Genomic DNA, 15,399 nt, shown 5'->3' with positions numbered 1-15,399 from the left:
TCATTCTACACTGACCAGACTTGTGCAAGTCTTGCTTAGAAAAACTAAATTATAGTTCATTTAAACTTGCTAAGTAATTTAGTGTCCTTGGTCGTCAGTTTTAGGAAAAGGAAAGACCTGACGCTACTTCCATTTACATATTTTTTTCCATTTTATGTCACTCAGGTGGCCTTTATACCACTTACCCAGGAAACTTAAACGTGTTAATTAAAGCTAAAAATGCAGAGTATAAAGCACTGATCCATATAGGATGAAAGCAAGGTTGGTTAGCAAGCGCACAGACCGTCTGGCAGCACCACACCAACACAGAAACCTGCTGTTAAGTGCTTAATAATATACAAACTCATCATCTCACCCACCAAAACTGAAGACCAGACTGTAGGTGTTTGTACAATTAGCCACTCATAAGACAAATGCACTCAAAATTGTTTCAAAAAGTGCCAATGCTACAAACACTTTCAAGAGCTCTGAAATGAGCACAGCTAGAAGACAGCTGGCAATTACAGTCACCTGTGTTGGCTTCCATTTCTCTGTTAGAGCAGACATGTCTGTAATTGTGTAAACTTTGATTGATTTGTGTTTGACCTCAAGTGGCCAGTTGAGGAACTGCAGGCCTATGGGTCGCCGCTTAGCCAGCGTGGCTACCTGTAGTTTTGCTTGGTAGGTTTTGAATTTCTTCGACCATGTCTTACGAAATAATAAATCTAAAAGGGCTTCTTTAAAAAAATATGTGGATGAAGAGGCATGATTTAACAAACCAACATGAAACACGTGAAAAAGGTCATTTGGGAATCTTGGGATAATTTTAACGTTTCATCAAACCTAAAATTTCATTTTTGAAATTCACACACATGAAACCTCCAGTAACTCACAAATAGACTGGGATTTAGTGAGTTGTTTTTTTTTTTTGAAAATGGATGTTGCCAGTTTGTTTACACAAATTGCTTTTGGGAAATGAGTCACAGAAAACCATCAGATTAAAGTAAAACTATACAAATGACTGATATTGGAGCATGGACAGCTATCACCTTGCTTATTAATGTACTTATTGGTGTCATCAAATGCATGCACAGTATGTCACAGTGGGTAAAGACCATTTTTTGTCATTACTAAAAAGAGCCTAACAACAGCCTAAGGCATTTAAATTTAAATTGAGGTATTTATTTTTAATTTGCCTTTGCAGTAAGGGAGACATTGCATTGATTAGTCTCCAACTATCCCTTCTTCTATCCACCTACTGTTCTACTACTTTGTTGTTTTTAATCTCTGCTAGGTTGTTTGTTTGCCTTTTTGTCACTGTTCCTGTTTTTAACCAGCCCTGCTATCTGTGGATTGTATAATTCCCTCCCGCTGTCTGCCAGTCTGCACTCACTCCCTCAAACTTTTTTTTTTTTTTTGGCTGAGCAGGGTCGAATGGGGTCAGGGTTCTGAGAAACGCATCCCCCATAATCCCTCACTGCAGGGCCAGGTTGCTTTGTCACTCACAGCACGTACATTCTTTTATAAACACATGTGCATGCATGTGCAAATGGTATGAAAACGTGGATAGACTTTTTGTGTCAGCTGGCAGTTGAAGTGTTCATTTTCTTCCTTAGTGAGAGGGTTGCAGTGGAGAAGGTCTCTGTGTCTACATTGGCATGTATGCATGCATATAAAGAGATAACAGGTTAGGAAAGGGAGTCAAAAATGTTTAATTTTGAGTATAAGAAGTCCTTTGTATTCCAATATTTGCAACACATGAGCTTTTATATATTATTCTTATGCTCTGGTAGCTTACCATTCATTTGCATAGTCTTCATCATTTACATGCACTCTTTTTAAACGGTTATTAATGACCAAGAGATTAGGTTGCGTATGCAGACATCCAGCAGTAGTAACCAAATTCTTCCCCAGGATGACCCCTTATCCTATTCTTATTTATGTGAAGTCCATTAAGCAGGTTACTAGAGAAAGTGAGTCATAATCAAGATTCTTATTTGCAAGTGTCACTTCGTCTGTGTTTTGATATTTGATTCTTGAATATACTTCCTGCTTCTTTCCTTTCCACTCACCTTATTTGCTGCCTTTTTCTTTTTTACTCTCCAACTTTTCCACGTTACTCTGGACCAGTCCCTCTGTCCGTCTGTCCTTTTCTAATCCCTTTTATAAACCATAAGGGCTCTGGCCATGAGAACCAAACCTTCGCCATGACAACCACAAATTCAGGCATGTCCCAACAACTTCTCCACTTTGTGTGTGTGTGTGTGTGTGTGTGTGTAGCCCAGCTGTTAAAAAGATGGAATGCTTGCTATGCAGTAGATGATAATAGTGTGGAATCTGAGGTCTATGCCCCTCTCTACCTCTATTTGCCTCTTTCCTCTCCTCTCTCACTTCTGAACCCACTCCTTCCCTTCTGTTCTTTCTCTGATCTCCACACCTCTCCCTGCTACAGATTGAGTGTCCATCACTTTGCTTTGTTCTCTCTGATTAGAGGCTTCTAAAGATGGGTATCATAGCTCACTTTGTTCCTTTTGGGCGACACACCACACGCACCCTGTGGCCCAGTACGTGTGTGGAGTGGGGGCTGAGTGAGCGGCCGTTGCCACATTTTTCACATTTTTTTCTCCAGGCCTTAAAGGTCTTTTTCTGTCCCAGTGCAGACAGACTGTGTCTACGAGCCATAGGCCGTCATGCAGGAGGAATGCAATCTCCGCAATGTCAAAGTGACTCACATTTTACTGAAACGCTCTTTGCAAGTGACATAACTAATTTTGAAGTCTCTAGATGTGTAACATTTAAACATTTAGGAAAATGCTGTAAACAGGGAGGGAGAAAGCCGGTACAATTTAGAGCACAAAGACAGGAATGAAGAGAGTCAGGCTTACTCTTTGCTTTTAAGTCGCCTTCAATATATTTAAGAAAGAAACATCCAGTCACGAAGCTTCAAATTATATATTGGGAACTGCTTAGACTAATCTTAGGTTTTGTTAGTCAGAATAAAATGATGAGACTAACCAAGAATTTAGGCCATTACCACCAGGTGGGAAGCAGGTGGGAATTCTAGTGGCCACTTTCTTAGCATGACTGTCTTCTCTCCTACGTTTATGACTTAACAGAAGTTTTAAGCTAAAATAGTTTCCTGTTTATTACACCAATTTACTCCAGGTCTCCATTGTTCCTAGTAGTTTGCAGTTGCTGTTGTGCCAGAAAGGCATGTTGCACCATGAGAAGAAGGTATGCGAGTGGTTATTAATCTCCCTAGGAGGCATATTGCTAGCATCTGGAAGAAACTGTCAATGCCTTTTGTCTGTTTCACAGGCAAAAATGATGCTATTAATGATTCAACTGTTTCTTTGTTTTTTACTATTCTTATTAATAAAGGGGAAAAATATTCAGATTGGACCAAAAACAAACAAACAAACAAAAGAAATCCAAACGATGATCACAGCTACATTATCATTGCTTCTGTAGAATGTGTCATACCACTACAGAGCGCTGTTATAACAAAATAAAAATATGTACATACACTATATACTTCTGTTGTATTTTTGTAACTTTTAGGAAAAGCCAACCTGGATTTGTAAGTGAGTCATTACTTTATTTATCCGGCTGTTGAGATCAGTGGTGTGCATCTGCTCTGCACCTACTGATGATGTCAGTAAAGTTTCTGTAATCCTTGCCTCACATCATCCTAATCCTTTTTCCCTCTTTCCACTTTCATCCCCCCTTTGTCCTCCTCTCTGTTGATCCCTGGCTTGCTCTTTGTCTCTCAATTTCCTTGTGTTTTTATACCTAATCTCTTACCCAGACTCATCTTTCCCATCCTTTCCCCTCTCTTTGCACTCTGTCTTTTAGTGTCTCTCTTTCTTCCTATAAAATCTGCCTGTCGCCTGGTCCCCTCCCCCACATTATTTTCCCTTATTCCTCTTCTTCCTGCTGTCCGTTGTGCTCCCTCGCTCTGTCTGGCTGTTCTCAGTAATCAAACACAGTTGGTCAGACACAGACGGGATGTGAGGTCAGACGAAAATAGGAAGTTATGGTGCGTGGGCAGCGCCAAAAACAGAAGAGAGAGGAACAGTAAGGACAGAGGAGGGTGTGGAGTAACACCGAGTAGAGGTTCAGTTTCAGATTTCAGCCGTCAGCATCATCTCCTGGTTCATCTCGGTATTAAACACTTAAGCAGATGGACTTGCCAACCACTGCCAGTCATAACACTCAGTGGTGAGGTAAAGTAGTGTTTTTCAAACGTCATTACACGTCTTCTGAAATATTAAATAAGTGCTCTTCTTATGTCAGAAGTTGAATTTATTGAGACCATCTCTTAACTTTATGCTCTTGGTTAAATGAAACCAGTACTGTAAATGTGGGGCAAAATCACTGAGCAGGCCATACCCCTGTCTTTTTTTTCACTCAACGGCTGATCCGATAAGCTGGGTCAGCCTGTTTGATGGAGCTCTTCATGTCTGGAGCTGTGCTGTAATTCCATAAAAGAGAAAAAGTTCAGTTTTGTCCCAATGGCAGAATGGAAAGATAAGTGTATGTATAAAAAAAGAAGAGAAAAGAGCACTAATGAGCTAATGTGTCTAGCAGTGCATCTGTTGAACTCTATCCGTGCTGCCAGCCCCAACACACACATGTACAAACAGTAGCTTAAACTTCCCCCCCACTGCCCATCAGCAATCTCCTGTGACCTAATACTGAGACGCAAACACACAGTCTCTCTTTTGCTCTTGCCTTTTTTTTCTCACACACAGGGAGGGCAAGTAGAGGTTGTGCTTCCATGACATCACTGTTGCCATGACTCATAAGTGTACCCCAGGCACATTAGGGCGCTCTCCTCCATAACCCGTCAGAGGAACTGACATATATGCACACACACACATGCACACTCCATCATTCATCACTTGTGCCAAATATACATCGATCTTTGAAACCCAAACTGCGTTTTACACAAATATACTGCGCTTGTGTGTAAGGTCTCCATTCACGTGCATGCACGCATGCTTGCATGTTTGACAGTTTCCTCGCTCCTGTAGCACAAGCATCAATCAATCTTGGTTTCATGCAGGTCTTGCTGTTGCTTACCTTCACGCAAAGATTCATAGAGACATCCTGTGTGATCTCGAGTGGTCAGACTGAAATGGAGAAAGCAGATCCCCTTCAATCAGGAAAAACCTCAGCTTCGGGGATCACACGGGGTGGGGGTGGGCGGCAGCGGTGGGGGAGTGGGAAGTTCCCACACGTGTGCGCACACATTCACTTGCGCTCACCCTCATTACAACCTCGAGCCTCTACTAAATCACCTTTACATGTGTCGGTGGACCAGTTTTTTTATATGCATGTGTTTATGCTGCTCACTTTCAAAGAGGCTGTGCAGAACCAGTGACACACTCAGAAGGGACAGTAAAAACAACAGCTCCACTCACACCCTGAAATGCTTTCTACGTAGCCTTTATCTTCTTGTGGGTTACAAATATTCTCATTATAATTATTTTGAACAGATTATATTTGAGAAATGAAAGAAGTCATTGAAAGATGTATCCCGCTATCTGTTAGAGACAGCTTCATATTCTAGGTCAAAATCTAAATAACTTTGATTTGTAATAGAGGAAAAACTGCAAAAGCTCAGTTCTAATAAATGGGAAATGTGCTTTTGTCATTTTTGCTTAATAAATGATTTAATGAATAATTGATTGTCAAAATAGCTACACATGAACTGTCTAATTCTAAGCTTCAGAATTACTTTTCACATCAATATCACATGAGCCATGTTTTTTTATACAGATTAATGTCCTTTTTCTCCTATGTTAATAAGCGTATGTAGTTGTTATTTTTGTTCTTGATGGACGAGATGGAGAATCACAGTTTTTCTCATATCCATATATGTCACTTCCGAGCTAAATCTGTTTAACTACATTTTAAAGAATACACGAAACACAGTCATCATATACACATGTATTCAGTAGAAGTCGCGCAATAAAGTCAACGAGCTGGGCTACAACAACAGCCAAACTGATGTCAGACCTTCCTGTGAACAATTACTCACAGATGTAGGTATAGTTGATGTGAAAATGGTGCATCATAATGATTAGAATTATTATTTCTATGAACTGTTTAATCTAAAAATCATCATCAGTTTTTATGTACAAAGCAGAGTATCCATTGTGGAATATGAGTCATGTTTATTTATTTATCTATTTTGGTGATCCCCATATTGTTTCATAGGTCAGAAATTTATGAGTAATCCTTTCTGTGGAATGCATTTAGGTTTTTTTCTCTCCTCCTCCCCGACAGCTGTGTAACGACTTGATGAGATGAAATAGGCACTTACTGAAGAAAACAAGTGTTGCATCACACACCATTAGGCAACAGAATTTCTAAAGAATTGATGGGGTTTTTTATTGTATTTTGGGCTATTTTTGTTTCATTTTTCCACAGATGGTTGAATTATTTGCTGGACTGAAAATGCCACAGAAAACATTACAGTTGATTAGGGAATGCAAATGCTTTTTGGTGACTTTTTCAACCTTAATTCCCCCGTTTAAATGCAAACCTTGGCCGACCCTGTGTAATAATGAGCCCTAGATTTCTACATTTGACAGTAACATCTGGGAGCTGAAAATGTTCTCATTGTCTCATTTTCAGCCATGCAGCCAATGTGGATCTGATTTGAAAGTTAGAATTTTTCTCTCTTTTATCATTTCAATTAAAACACTGACAATCAAACTCACATTAAGAAAGGCAGAAACAGTTTTCATAGATTATAATTATGGCCTGACATGTGGTGAAAAATGCCCTTGGGAATTCTCACCTCAGTTTATACACAGAGCCTCTCTTTTATGATGGAATATTTATTATGTCATTCTTGATAATTACTGTCTTTTTTTTTGTCTGTCTTTCTCCTCAGATCATGATTCAGAGGGGAAGCGTGTTCAAGACATGCTGTCTGCAATCGAAAAACCACAGGTTGGCATACCTCTTCCCACAACTGCACGCACACACACATTCAAACCGCTCTCATCAATCACCTCCCTGTCCAATGCAGTCACAGCTGGCTTAAGCAGTGATGACTTTTCCGTATGTTTATTTGGTCTCTTTGATTCACATGAAAATGAAATGCTTACGTTTAGAATAATATCTATACTGACTTGTATATGCAGCGCATTCCTCATTTCCAACGTTATTTGGGGGGCTTGAGCAGCAGGGAGAGTAATTATAATTTAAGCTGTGCTAATGCTGGCCACCTGAGGGCAGCATCTGCTCACCCAAGCTGCACACTCTGTAATAGCTTTTTTCCTTCCCTGAGGGGAATGTGATTGAATGAATGAGCTGCTTCCGTGCAGACATGGTTTACTAGAGAAGAACTGCTCATTCCAAGTTAAAACAGTTTGGTCAGCATGCTGTGCAAGCGGCCCATTTAACATCTTTGAGTTTACGCCACGGCTTGAGACTGTGACAACTGAGTGATGATACGTAGAGGATATTTAGTATAACTAGAGATGGAGATGCTGAGAAATACATAAAATAGACCTTTGATTGATGTCCAGTAGTAGTGATTTATCTACTCTTAAAACCTCAGATGACTTCTTAACTGATCAAGTTTATTATAGTTCAGAATGAGAAGTAATAAAAAAAATTGTAAAATAATTCTGAGGTTTCCTTGTGACACTGGCTATTTTGTCAGTGCTGATGCATGATGCATGTTCGATGTCCTATAACTTAAAGCGTTTATGATGAATGCAGTAGTCTGTTGCAAATGTACACATAGAATTATATAAACAGCATATATTCACCTGGATGGATGGATTCAGCTTTTTATCAAACAGGCATTTAAACCACAAGATATTGTGGTTTAAAATATTGCCTTTAATGACTACTATTGGTAACATTGTATGCAAATCCAACAGTCATTTGTACAGTGGCTTTTAACTACCTGTTATTGACTTCACTAGCAATGCGGCTATAACTATGTGTATTTCTTTGTGTCCTGAAGGTTTCCAATATTCAGGCACGGACTGCACGGCTGTCCTGGGCCCCCCCAGCAGGGCTGGTGAACAGGCATAGTAACGGGATACCTGTGTCCTGTTCCTATGAGGTATCTCTCTCAGATAAGGGAAGAGATGGGAAATATCGCCTTATATACAGGTAGGAAACATAGAAGTTGGGGAAAAAAATACAGCGTCCAAATTTAATCCTTAAGGTCATCCAAAGGACACTGGTGACTTTGTATGTCTTGTCTGTGTTTCAGTGGTGAAGAATTGGAGTATCATCTGAAAGATCTCAGGCCAGCTACAGACTACCACGTACGGTAAGGCCTCAATCCTTTTAATATTTAACTACTTGTGTGTTGCAGCGTATGGGGGTCCAGGAATCACTGAAATGTTGCATAAAAATATCTTTTAACTGTTTGTTCCGTTTGTCTTTCTGTATCAGGGTGTCGGCAATGTACAATTTGGTTCGAGGCTCGTGTTCAGAGGCCGGTTCGTTTACCACAGAATCCACGGTCCCTGATGTCCCATCACCGCCAAAACTCACGAATCGTGCCAAGAACAGCCTCACCCTACAGTGGAAGGTACAGCTACAGATATCTTCTTGTCCAGATACTCCATGAAGTATTTTCACTCCCAAGAAACATCACAGTGATTTGTCATTGTGACACATTTAATGATTTTTTAAATTAATTATATTACAACGCCGATGCGTTAATAGTTTGAGTGCATCAGCCGTGCAGCACCGACAAGTAGCTGCACAACTCTGTTAGAATGCACCCCTGTGTCCTCTCTGACCTGTTATTTTAGTATTTTTTTTATATCCTTACACACTGTCATTCATAAAGAGTGACATCAGTCACCCAGACAGGATATAAGGCCAATCATAAAAACACAGCCGGTATTCTGTCTGTCTCATTGTCAGAGTCTTTTATCCTTAGCTAATCTCTCAATCTCTCTCTTCTCTCTTGTCTGCTTCCCTCGGTCCATTTCACTGTCACCCGTAGCCCCCGGGTGACAACGGATCCAAAATTACAAACTACATGCTCGAGTGGGATGAGGTAAGTCTGTCATCTGTCATGCTCTACCCTTACCTCAAAAAAGCACTTACACCTATCACCAGTGTCCCTAAACACATGTCAACATTGGGCTCTTCAGACAAGAAAAAAAACTGTGAATTATGCTCTTGCAATGAATATCTGGCTTTTCTTCCCATCTTCTATTTATACTTCTTTACTTTGTCGTGCTATTTTTTTTCTTCACATTTAATATTTTGTTGTAGGTGAGCTTATCAATCCTAATGTCCGTTCTTGTCTTTATGTCTTTTCTGTATACGTCTTCTCTGCAGGGAAAGAAGAACAGCGTTTTCAGAGAATGTTACTTTGGGAACCAGAGGCACTATAAGGTCACACGACTCTCCCCCGCCTGTGACTACACATTCAGGTTGGCTGCACACAACGACATGGGCAGAAGGTAAAGTTCTGTTATTGAATGTATATATACGTTTTATATACGCACACTTGCATGAATACAGTGTCATGGGAGGCATATTGCATGTTTTTTTGTTGTTGTTCTTCATTGTATACCACTATGGCAGCAGGCATGCACCGAACTGCTATTCTCCATGTAACATCAGTTACATACAGAAGAATAGACTTCCTCTTTTCCCATTTCCCTCTATTTCCACTCTTCTCTTGCCTCCTCTTGTCATTATAGCGTGGACCATCTCGCCTGCAGTCATTAGGGTGAAAGGGAGCAGAGAGGTCATAGAGGGGACTGAGAGTGAGGGAGGAGATATTAGCTCTGTGAACGAACTCAAAACAGCTTTAATGCGTCCTTCAGTTTGGCAGATTTGAAGCTGGGTTACTTGCTTTTATTCTAACTTGAATATTTTTTTTCCCACTACAAATCATCCATCCTCTCTATGCACTCCTTTTTTCTCTGCTTTACATACTCTTCTGAACTCCTGTAACGTCTTCACTCACAACCCCACGCACCTCTGTGATTAATCACCGAAGCACTTCTGTCAGTGTCCTTTTCATTTTCACTGATTTTTCTCCACCTTTCACTTTGAAAAATATTCATGCCTCCATCTCAGCTGAAATTGAAATCCATGACAATCATTTCTTCAGCGTTTTAAAGGAAAGCCTAAAATGTAAATTTCTTTTTTGGCAGTGGCTTCAGTTCAGAGGTGGTGTATATCACCATGGGCACCCTGCCTTCTCTGCCTCTGGCACCACGGCTTGTCAGGGCAGGGGTGTCCTGGGTGACCCTGGAGTGGGGGCGTCCTGAGGGCAGTCCCAATGTGGAGCAGCTCAAATACACACTTGAGATCCAGGAGGACAACAGCGTGAGTACCGTCCATGTACAAAAACATTTGTAACTTTTATTTTTCTTTACATTAAAAACAGACCTCGAAGACTCTAGAACATCTTTTGTCTGTTTGTTAGTTTGTGCCCAGTTTATGAGTTTTATAAATCAGCATCAGGGTGTGTTGTACTACAGCAGTCAGTCAACCGAAGACTAAAAAATCTCAGTTTGAAAGTTATGGATATACACATGAAAATAACAAATGAAAAAGACAGTATAAAGGAATATCGAAGCTTATATTCATAATCTCATGAAAAAGATTTAGGATAAGTGCCACTGATGCACAGCCGTAAATCCAAATATGCAATACAGACATAAACTCTGAGCATGTACAGCAAGGGTCCCCAATCCCAGTCCACGAGGGCTGGTATCCCTGCAGGTTTTAGATGTGTCCTTGATCCATCACAGCTGATTTAAATGGATAAATTACCTTCTCAACATGTCTTGAAGTTCTCCAGAGGCCTGGTAATGAACTAATCATGTGATTCAGGTGTGTTGACCCAGGGTGAGATCTAAAACCTGCAGGGACACAGGCCGTCGTGGACTGGGATTGGGGACCCCTGATGTACAGCATTCTTTGTTTACAGCATTTTTTACAGCATTTTTCCACACCTGCCTAAAACCTTTGCACAGTACTATACATATAAAAGAAACTGCACTATATGTTCCCACAGGTTCTCTGCTCTCTTTCTACTGTAGCCATATATATCTATATACGATAAAATGTGAGCTAAAAGTCAGCATTTATTGCATCCATAGACTCAATAATCTATGCTGATCCTAATGCACCCTGAGAGAATCAAACACTGTACCTCCCACAGGGAACAGACTTTCATCCAAAGTACACTGGAGAAAACTTGACCTGTACTGTACAAGGCCTGAAGAGGAGTACACAGTATAAATTCAGGGTAAGCATTTGTGTTTTTGTTTCTGCACTTGTGTCCCACTTGTTGAAAATCAGAAGCTTTTTTACTAAGAGAGAATATGCAAAATATGTCATTTTGGCTATAGTTTAACGAGTTGTGAAACACTGCAAATCACTAACCATTTGTCAAGTACACAACATTCAGCTGTGGTTTTTGTGCCTGTTCATAATTTGAGGACATTGTACAAATCTATCAAAATCCTCTTGCACGTACCTCACCAGGTGAGTTTGTGTTTATTTTGGTTTTTTTACCTTGCCTCATGCACATTGTTTGATAAAGCTTTGCATCTTCGAAAACACAAAACACATGAACACACACAAAGAATCAAGTCTTTCTGCTTTCCCTGTGCTATCCATCTGGTGTAGACATAATGTAACAAAGCAAAATTATCTATTGGATGTAGCGACAGAATTAGATAATAGAAAAGAGAAGAAGGCAGAGAAGCCAAAACAACAACACGTGAAGGGGCAGAGACTAATGGCTCCTATTTATCACGACAATTGATTTAAGTTTTCAGAAATTCTTTTGTGTGTCTCTGCTTGGCTTGCTGTGGCTCTTTTCTCAGTTTTCCACTCTGTCTATATTCTTTTCACCTTTTTTTCTTTCCTCTTTTTCTCTTCCCCTTCATTTCATCCTTTATCTATTTTTTTTGATTTTTCTCACCAGTATTAGACAGATTTAAGTAAAAAGAGAAAGGAAAGCAGGGAGAATGGGAGCAGTGATGATGTGCAGCAAAGGGCCTTGGGTTGGAATTGAACCCAGGCTAGTATAGTTTGGCCTTGCAGCATGCAGTCGCCTGTTCAATCACTGAGCCTAATGGAGGCCTTTCTATCAATCTATTCTCGATTTCTGATCCCCCACTACACTCTTTGTCTTTGTACCTTTGTTACGTGCTCTGTGTCTCTAATTGTCCCTTTTGTCCACCTCTCTTCCTGCAGCTCATAGCATCAAACATGGAGGGAAAGAGCAGTCCAAGTGAAGTTTTGGTTTGCACCACCAATCCAGACAAACCGGGCCCTCCATCTGCACCCTGTGTCACAGAGGCAACACCCTATGGATTTACTGTCACATGGGGTAAAGAGGCACACATGCATGCGCATATATCATATCATATACATACAGAGACTCATTGAGATGCTTTCATACAAAATTTATTTGGTACAGACTTTTCAGCATTATCCAAGCCAAGACTGCATGTGTGCAACCTTCCCTGGACCACAGTCCAAACCAAAAAAGTCATACCTTCGTACAGAAACAAAGTTGACTTGATTCAGATCAAACTGAATCCTGACGCTGTTTGCTGTTAGTGTGTTTCACACTTTCAGAAGAATTGCAAAAAATACACAAGACTGCAACAGGTCTATGCTGATAGATTTTTGGTATTGATATTAATGTCCCAGATAAAATAATTTAGCTAACTAAAGTAACTAAAATAATAACAATTATTTTCTACATGTTGTCTCCTGCAAATTGGAATATTGTTTATGTGCAGTAATATTCCAAACTAAAATCAGTTCATCAATTGTTTTGACAGATCCTCCAATGGACAATGGGGGATCAGAAGCTCTTACGTACCTGCTTGAGATCTCAGAGGGATGTTCTGAAGGTACCTGTGTTATATCTATCTGTCACTGTATCTATTCAAACATACCATGAAAGATTTTCCAGCATCTTAGGACAGACCTTTTTCTCTTCGTGCGCTGTTTAACTTTTCTCAATTACCAGCCTAAAAAAAAAATAGAAGCCATAATTTAGTCTTTCTTAGCATCAAATTAAGATATTGATGCACACAGCGTTGCTCACACCTGCCCTACAGGAAACCTAATCTTGTCTAGTTCCTTTCAATCTATAGTAAAAGATTGCTGTTGAGTGTCAGTGTACAAAAGAAGAGAATATCAAAAGCCTTTGTTCTTTTGTCTATAGAATTGACCTAAAAAGTCATCTGGATGATTTTATCTAGCTTGTATTTACACTGTCCTGTGATATCAAGACAGGCTTTTTAAAACCTTTTTCTTCTTAAAAAAATGTGGTCATTGAAACGAATGACTCTGCCATATTAGGTTTATTCAAATTTCACTTTTAGGTACATTCAGTCTGTAGAGATAACATAGTATAATGCATTACACAATCACAATACACTTCTGCTAGGAAATTTACGCTGTGATGTAAACAAGGCCTATATTTGCACGGCATAGTGCTGCTTCACAGGGAGAATATTATATTTCACAGGCATACGCAATCCATCAACAACAGAACAGAAACAAAGCGTTGTCAGTGGGATTCTGTTTCTGGAAACTGCAGAAATACGTACAAAACAGCAGCTGATTATGTGTATGTGCTTTAGCTCATGAATATGACAAGTTGTGTAATTCTTTGTTGTGTGTGTGTGCAGCAAACCAATGGGAAGTAGCGTACAGTGGTCCGGCAACACAGTGTGTGTGTGAGCGACTGAGACCAGGGACCGTTTATCACCTACGTGTGTGTAGTATCACCACCGGAGGACACAGCCCAGTAAGATTCACATACATGCATGCATACACAAATTTCAGCAAAACACACACACACACACACACACACATAGATATACATATATATACATACATATGTTTCTTTTTTCTTTAAGGCAATGGGGGCAATTTCAGGCCCATCTAAGTTCAGTTGTCTGAAGTTTTTGCACGTCCAATAATAAATTTTTGTCAGTTTTTTTGAGTGAGTGTTGTAAACTGTCAGTCTGAAGTTACACTAATATGTACAGTTGTATGTCATCCGCATAACAATAATACAAAAATAGCAATATTCTATAATCTGAGTAAAAAAAAAGAAGTCTGTTAGATAGGAGAGGTCCAAGAATAAAGCCCTGAGGAACTCCACAAACTTTTTGTTCATTCAAATCCATAGGTACCAAGGGACATGAAGTACCTGCTCACTATCTAAATATGATGGGAATCAATTTAATTCACTGTCAGGGTGTAGACTGGAAAGCTTTCAAAAGATATTTTGCACTGAAAAATATAGTTGTTGTTGTTAAACAATCTTTTCAGTAATCTTTCCTAAAATTATGCATGTACACCAATAATTAAGCCTATCTGTAATTGTCTTTTGTTCCGTTTATTTTTTGTTATTTAAGTGCACTGTTAGTGTTCCAGTCCGTACATTAAGCGTCCCACCAGGGCCCTGCCAGCCGCCAAGGATTGTGGGTAAAGCCAAACATAAGGAGGTGCAGTTAGAATGGGGTGAGTTCAGGCATACACGCACGCTGTTTACTTTTATTTACTAGAATATATTTGAATTATTTTCGTATAAGGCAGCTAAATCACCTTCTGGCCGTTTAATATGTTTCCCTGGCCAATTCTAATGTAAGCTGAGTCAACCACGTTTCAGCCTAATTGAGCCCTAATTTAGCTCATTAAATGCCCAACCTAGCCTCATATCTGACTTAACTCTCCTAATGTCAGCCTATTATTGCAGATTAGTACTGTTATCTCTTGGCAGGAAAAGGTCTTCCAGCCTGCCATGCTGAGGAAGTTCTTTCTTTTACCAGTTTAATACAGCTGGTCATGTCTCTAATCAGCTCACATTCAGGCACTGCTGCAGCTGCAATTACTGGCTCGAGCTGAAGGTCAAACATAAAGTATTGGAGGGTTTTCCCCACTGTCACCATTATTTATTACTTTCATCTTTCTGCAAGCACAGAATAGCACCAGGTTTATGGGGAAAAACCCCTAGAAAGTATTCAAAATATACCCTGTGTATTAATCTGTAAGCAGTATAAAAAGCTTGTGAAATACTGAATACATCATTAAGAATTTATGTATAACAAGATATCGTGACATATGTATTGTGTATTTTCATCACAAATCATTTTTAAATTCATGTATTGTGGTTAGTTTCACTGTAAATGTTTCTTCTTATCGCTCTCTCTCATTTTATCTTCTTAGACTCCCCTGAGGGAGTGTGTGAGGAGTGTGTGTACAGTCTGGAGATGAGTGAGGGAGACGCCAAGCCAACGGAGGTGTATCATGGCTCGGAGCTACAGTGCACTGTCGCTAGTTTGCTTCCTGGTGCAACATATAGCTTCAGACTGAGGGCTGACAATGAGGCTGGGGTGAGAAACTGTCTGGCTTTTCAAAGCAAGA

At 39.9% G+C, this 15,399-nt stretch overlaps 1 protein-coding gene across 2 annotated transcripts in view; it reads left to right on the top strand.

Annotated features, from left to right (window-relative positions):
* The window catches only part of fndc3ba (fibronectin type III domain containing 3Ba), an 85,817-nt gene that overhangs the window by 51,315 nt on the left and 19,103 nt on the right, over positions 1-15,399 (top strand). For both annotated transcript variants that reach the window (XM_063498800.1, XM_063498802.1), the window contains exons 8-20: positions 6,887-6,945; positions 7,973-8,124; positions 8,228-8,287; positions 8,413-8,551; positions 8,975-9,028; positions 9,316-9,440; positions 10,143-10,317; positions 11,159-11,245; positions 12,202-12,337; positions 12,798-12,869; positions 13,656-13,774; positions 14,391-14,496; positions 15,202-15,368. In XM_063498800.1, the coding sequence (XP_063354870.1) occupies positions 6,887-6,945; positions 7,973-8,124; positions 8,228-8,287; positions 8,413-8,551; positions 8,975-9,028; positions 9,316-9,440; positions 10,143-10,317; positions 11,159-11,245; positions 12,202-12,337; positions 12,798-12,869; positions 13,656-13,774; positions 14,391-14,496; positions 15,202-15,368 (1,451 nt within the window). The remainder of the gene's footprint in view (positions 1-6,886; positions 6,946-7,972; positions 8,125-8,227; positions 8,288-8,412; positions 8,552-8,974; positions 9,029-9,315; positions 9,441-10,142; positions 10,318-11,158; positions 11,246-12,201; positions 12,338-12,797; positions 12,870-13,655; positions 13,775-14,390; positions 14,497-15,201; positions 15,369-15,399) is intronic.

Source organism: Pelmatolapia mariae, linkage group LG16_19 (assembly GCF_036321145.2).
Source record: "Pelmatolapia mariae isolate MD_Pm_ZW linkage group LG16_19, Pm_UMD_F_2, whole genome shotgun sequence".
Lineage (NCBI taxonomy): Eukaryota > Metazoa > Chordata > Actinopteri > Cichliformes > Cichlidae > Pelmatolapia > Pelmatolapia mariae.
Note: the sequence above shows the minus strand (reverse complement) of the source record. Positions and strands in the feature narration are given on the sequence as shown.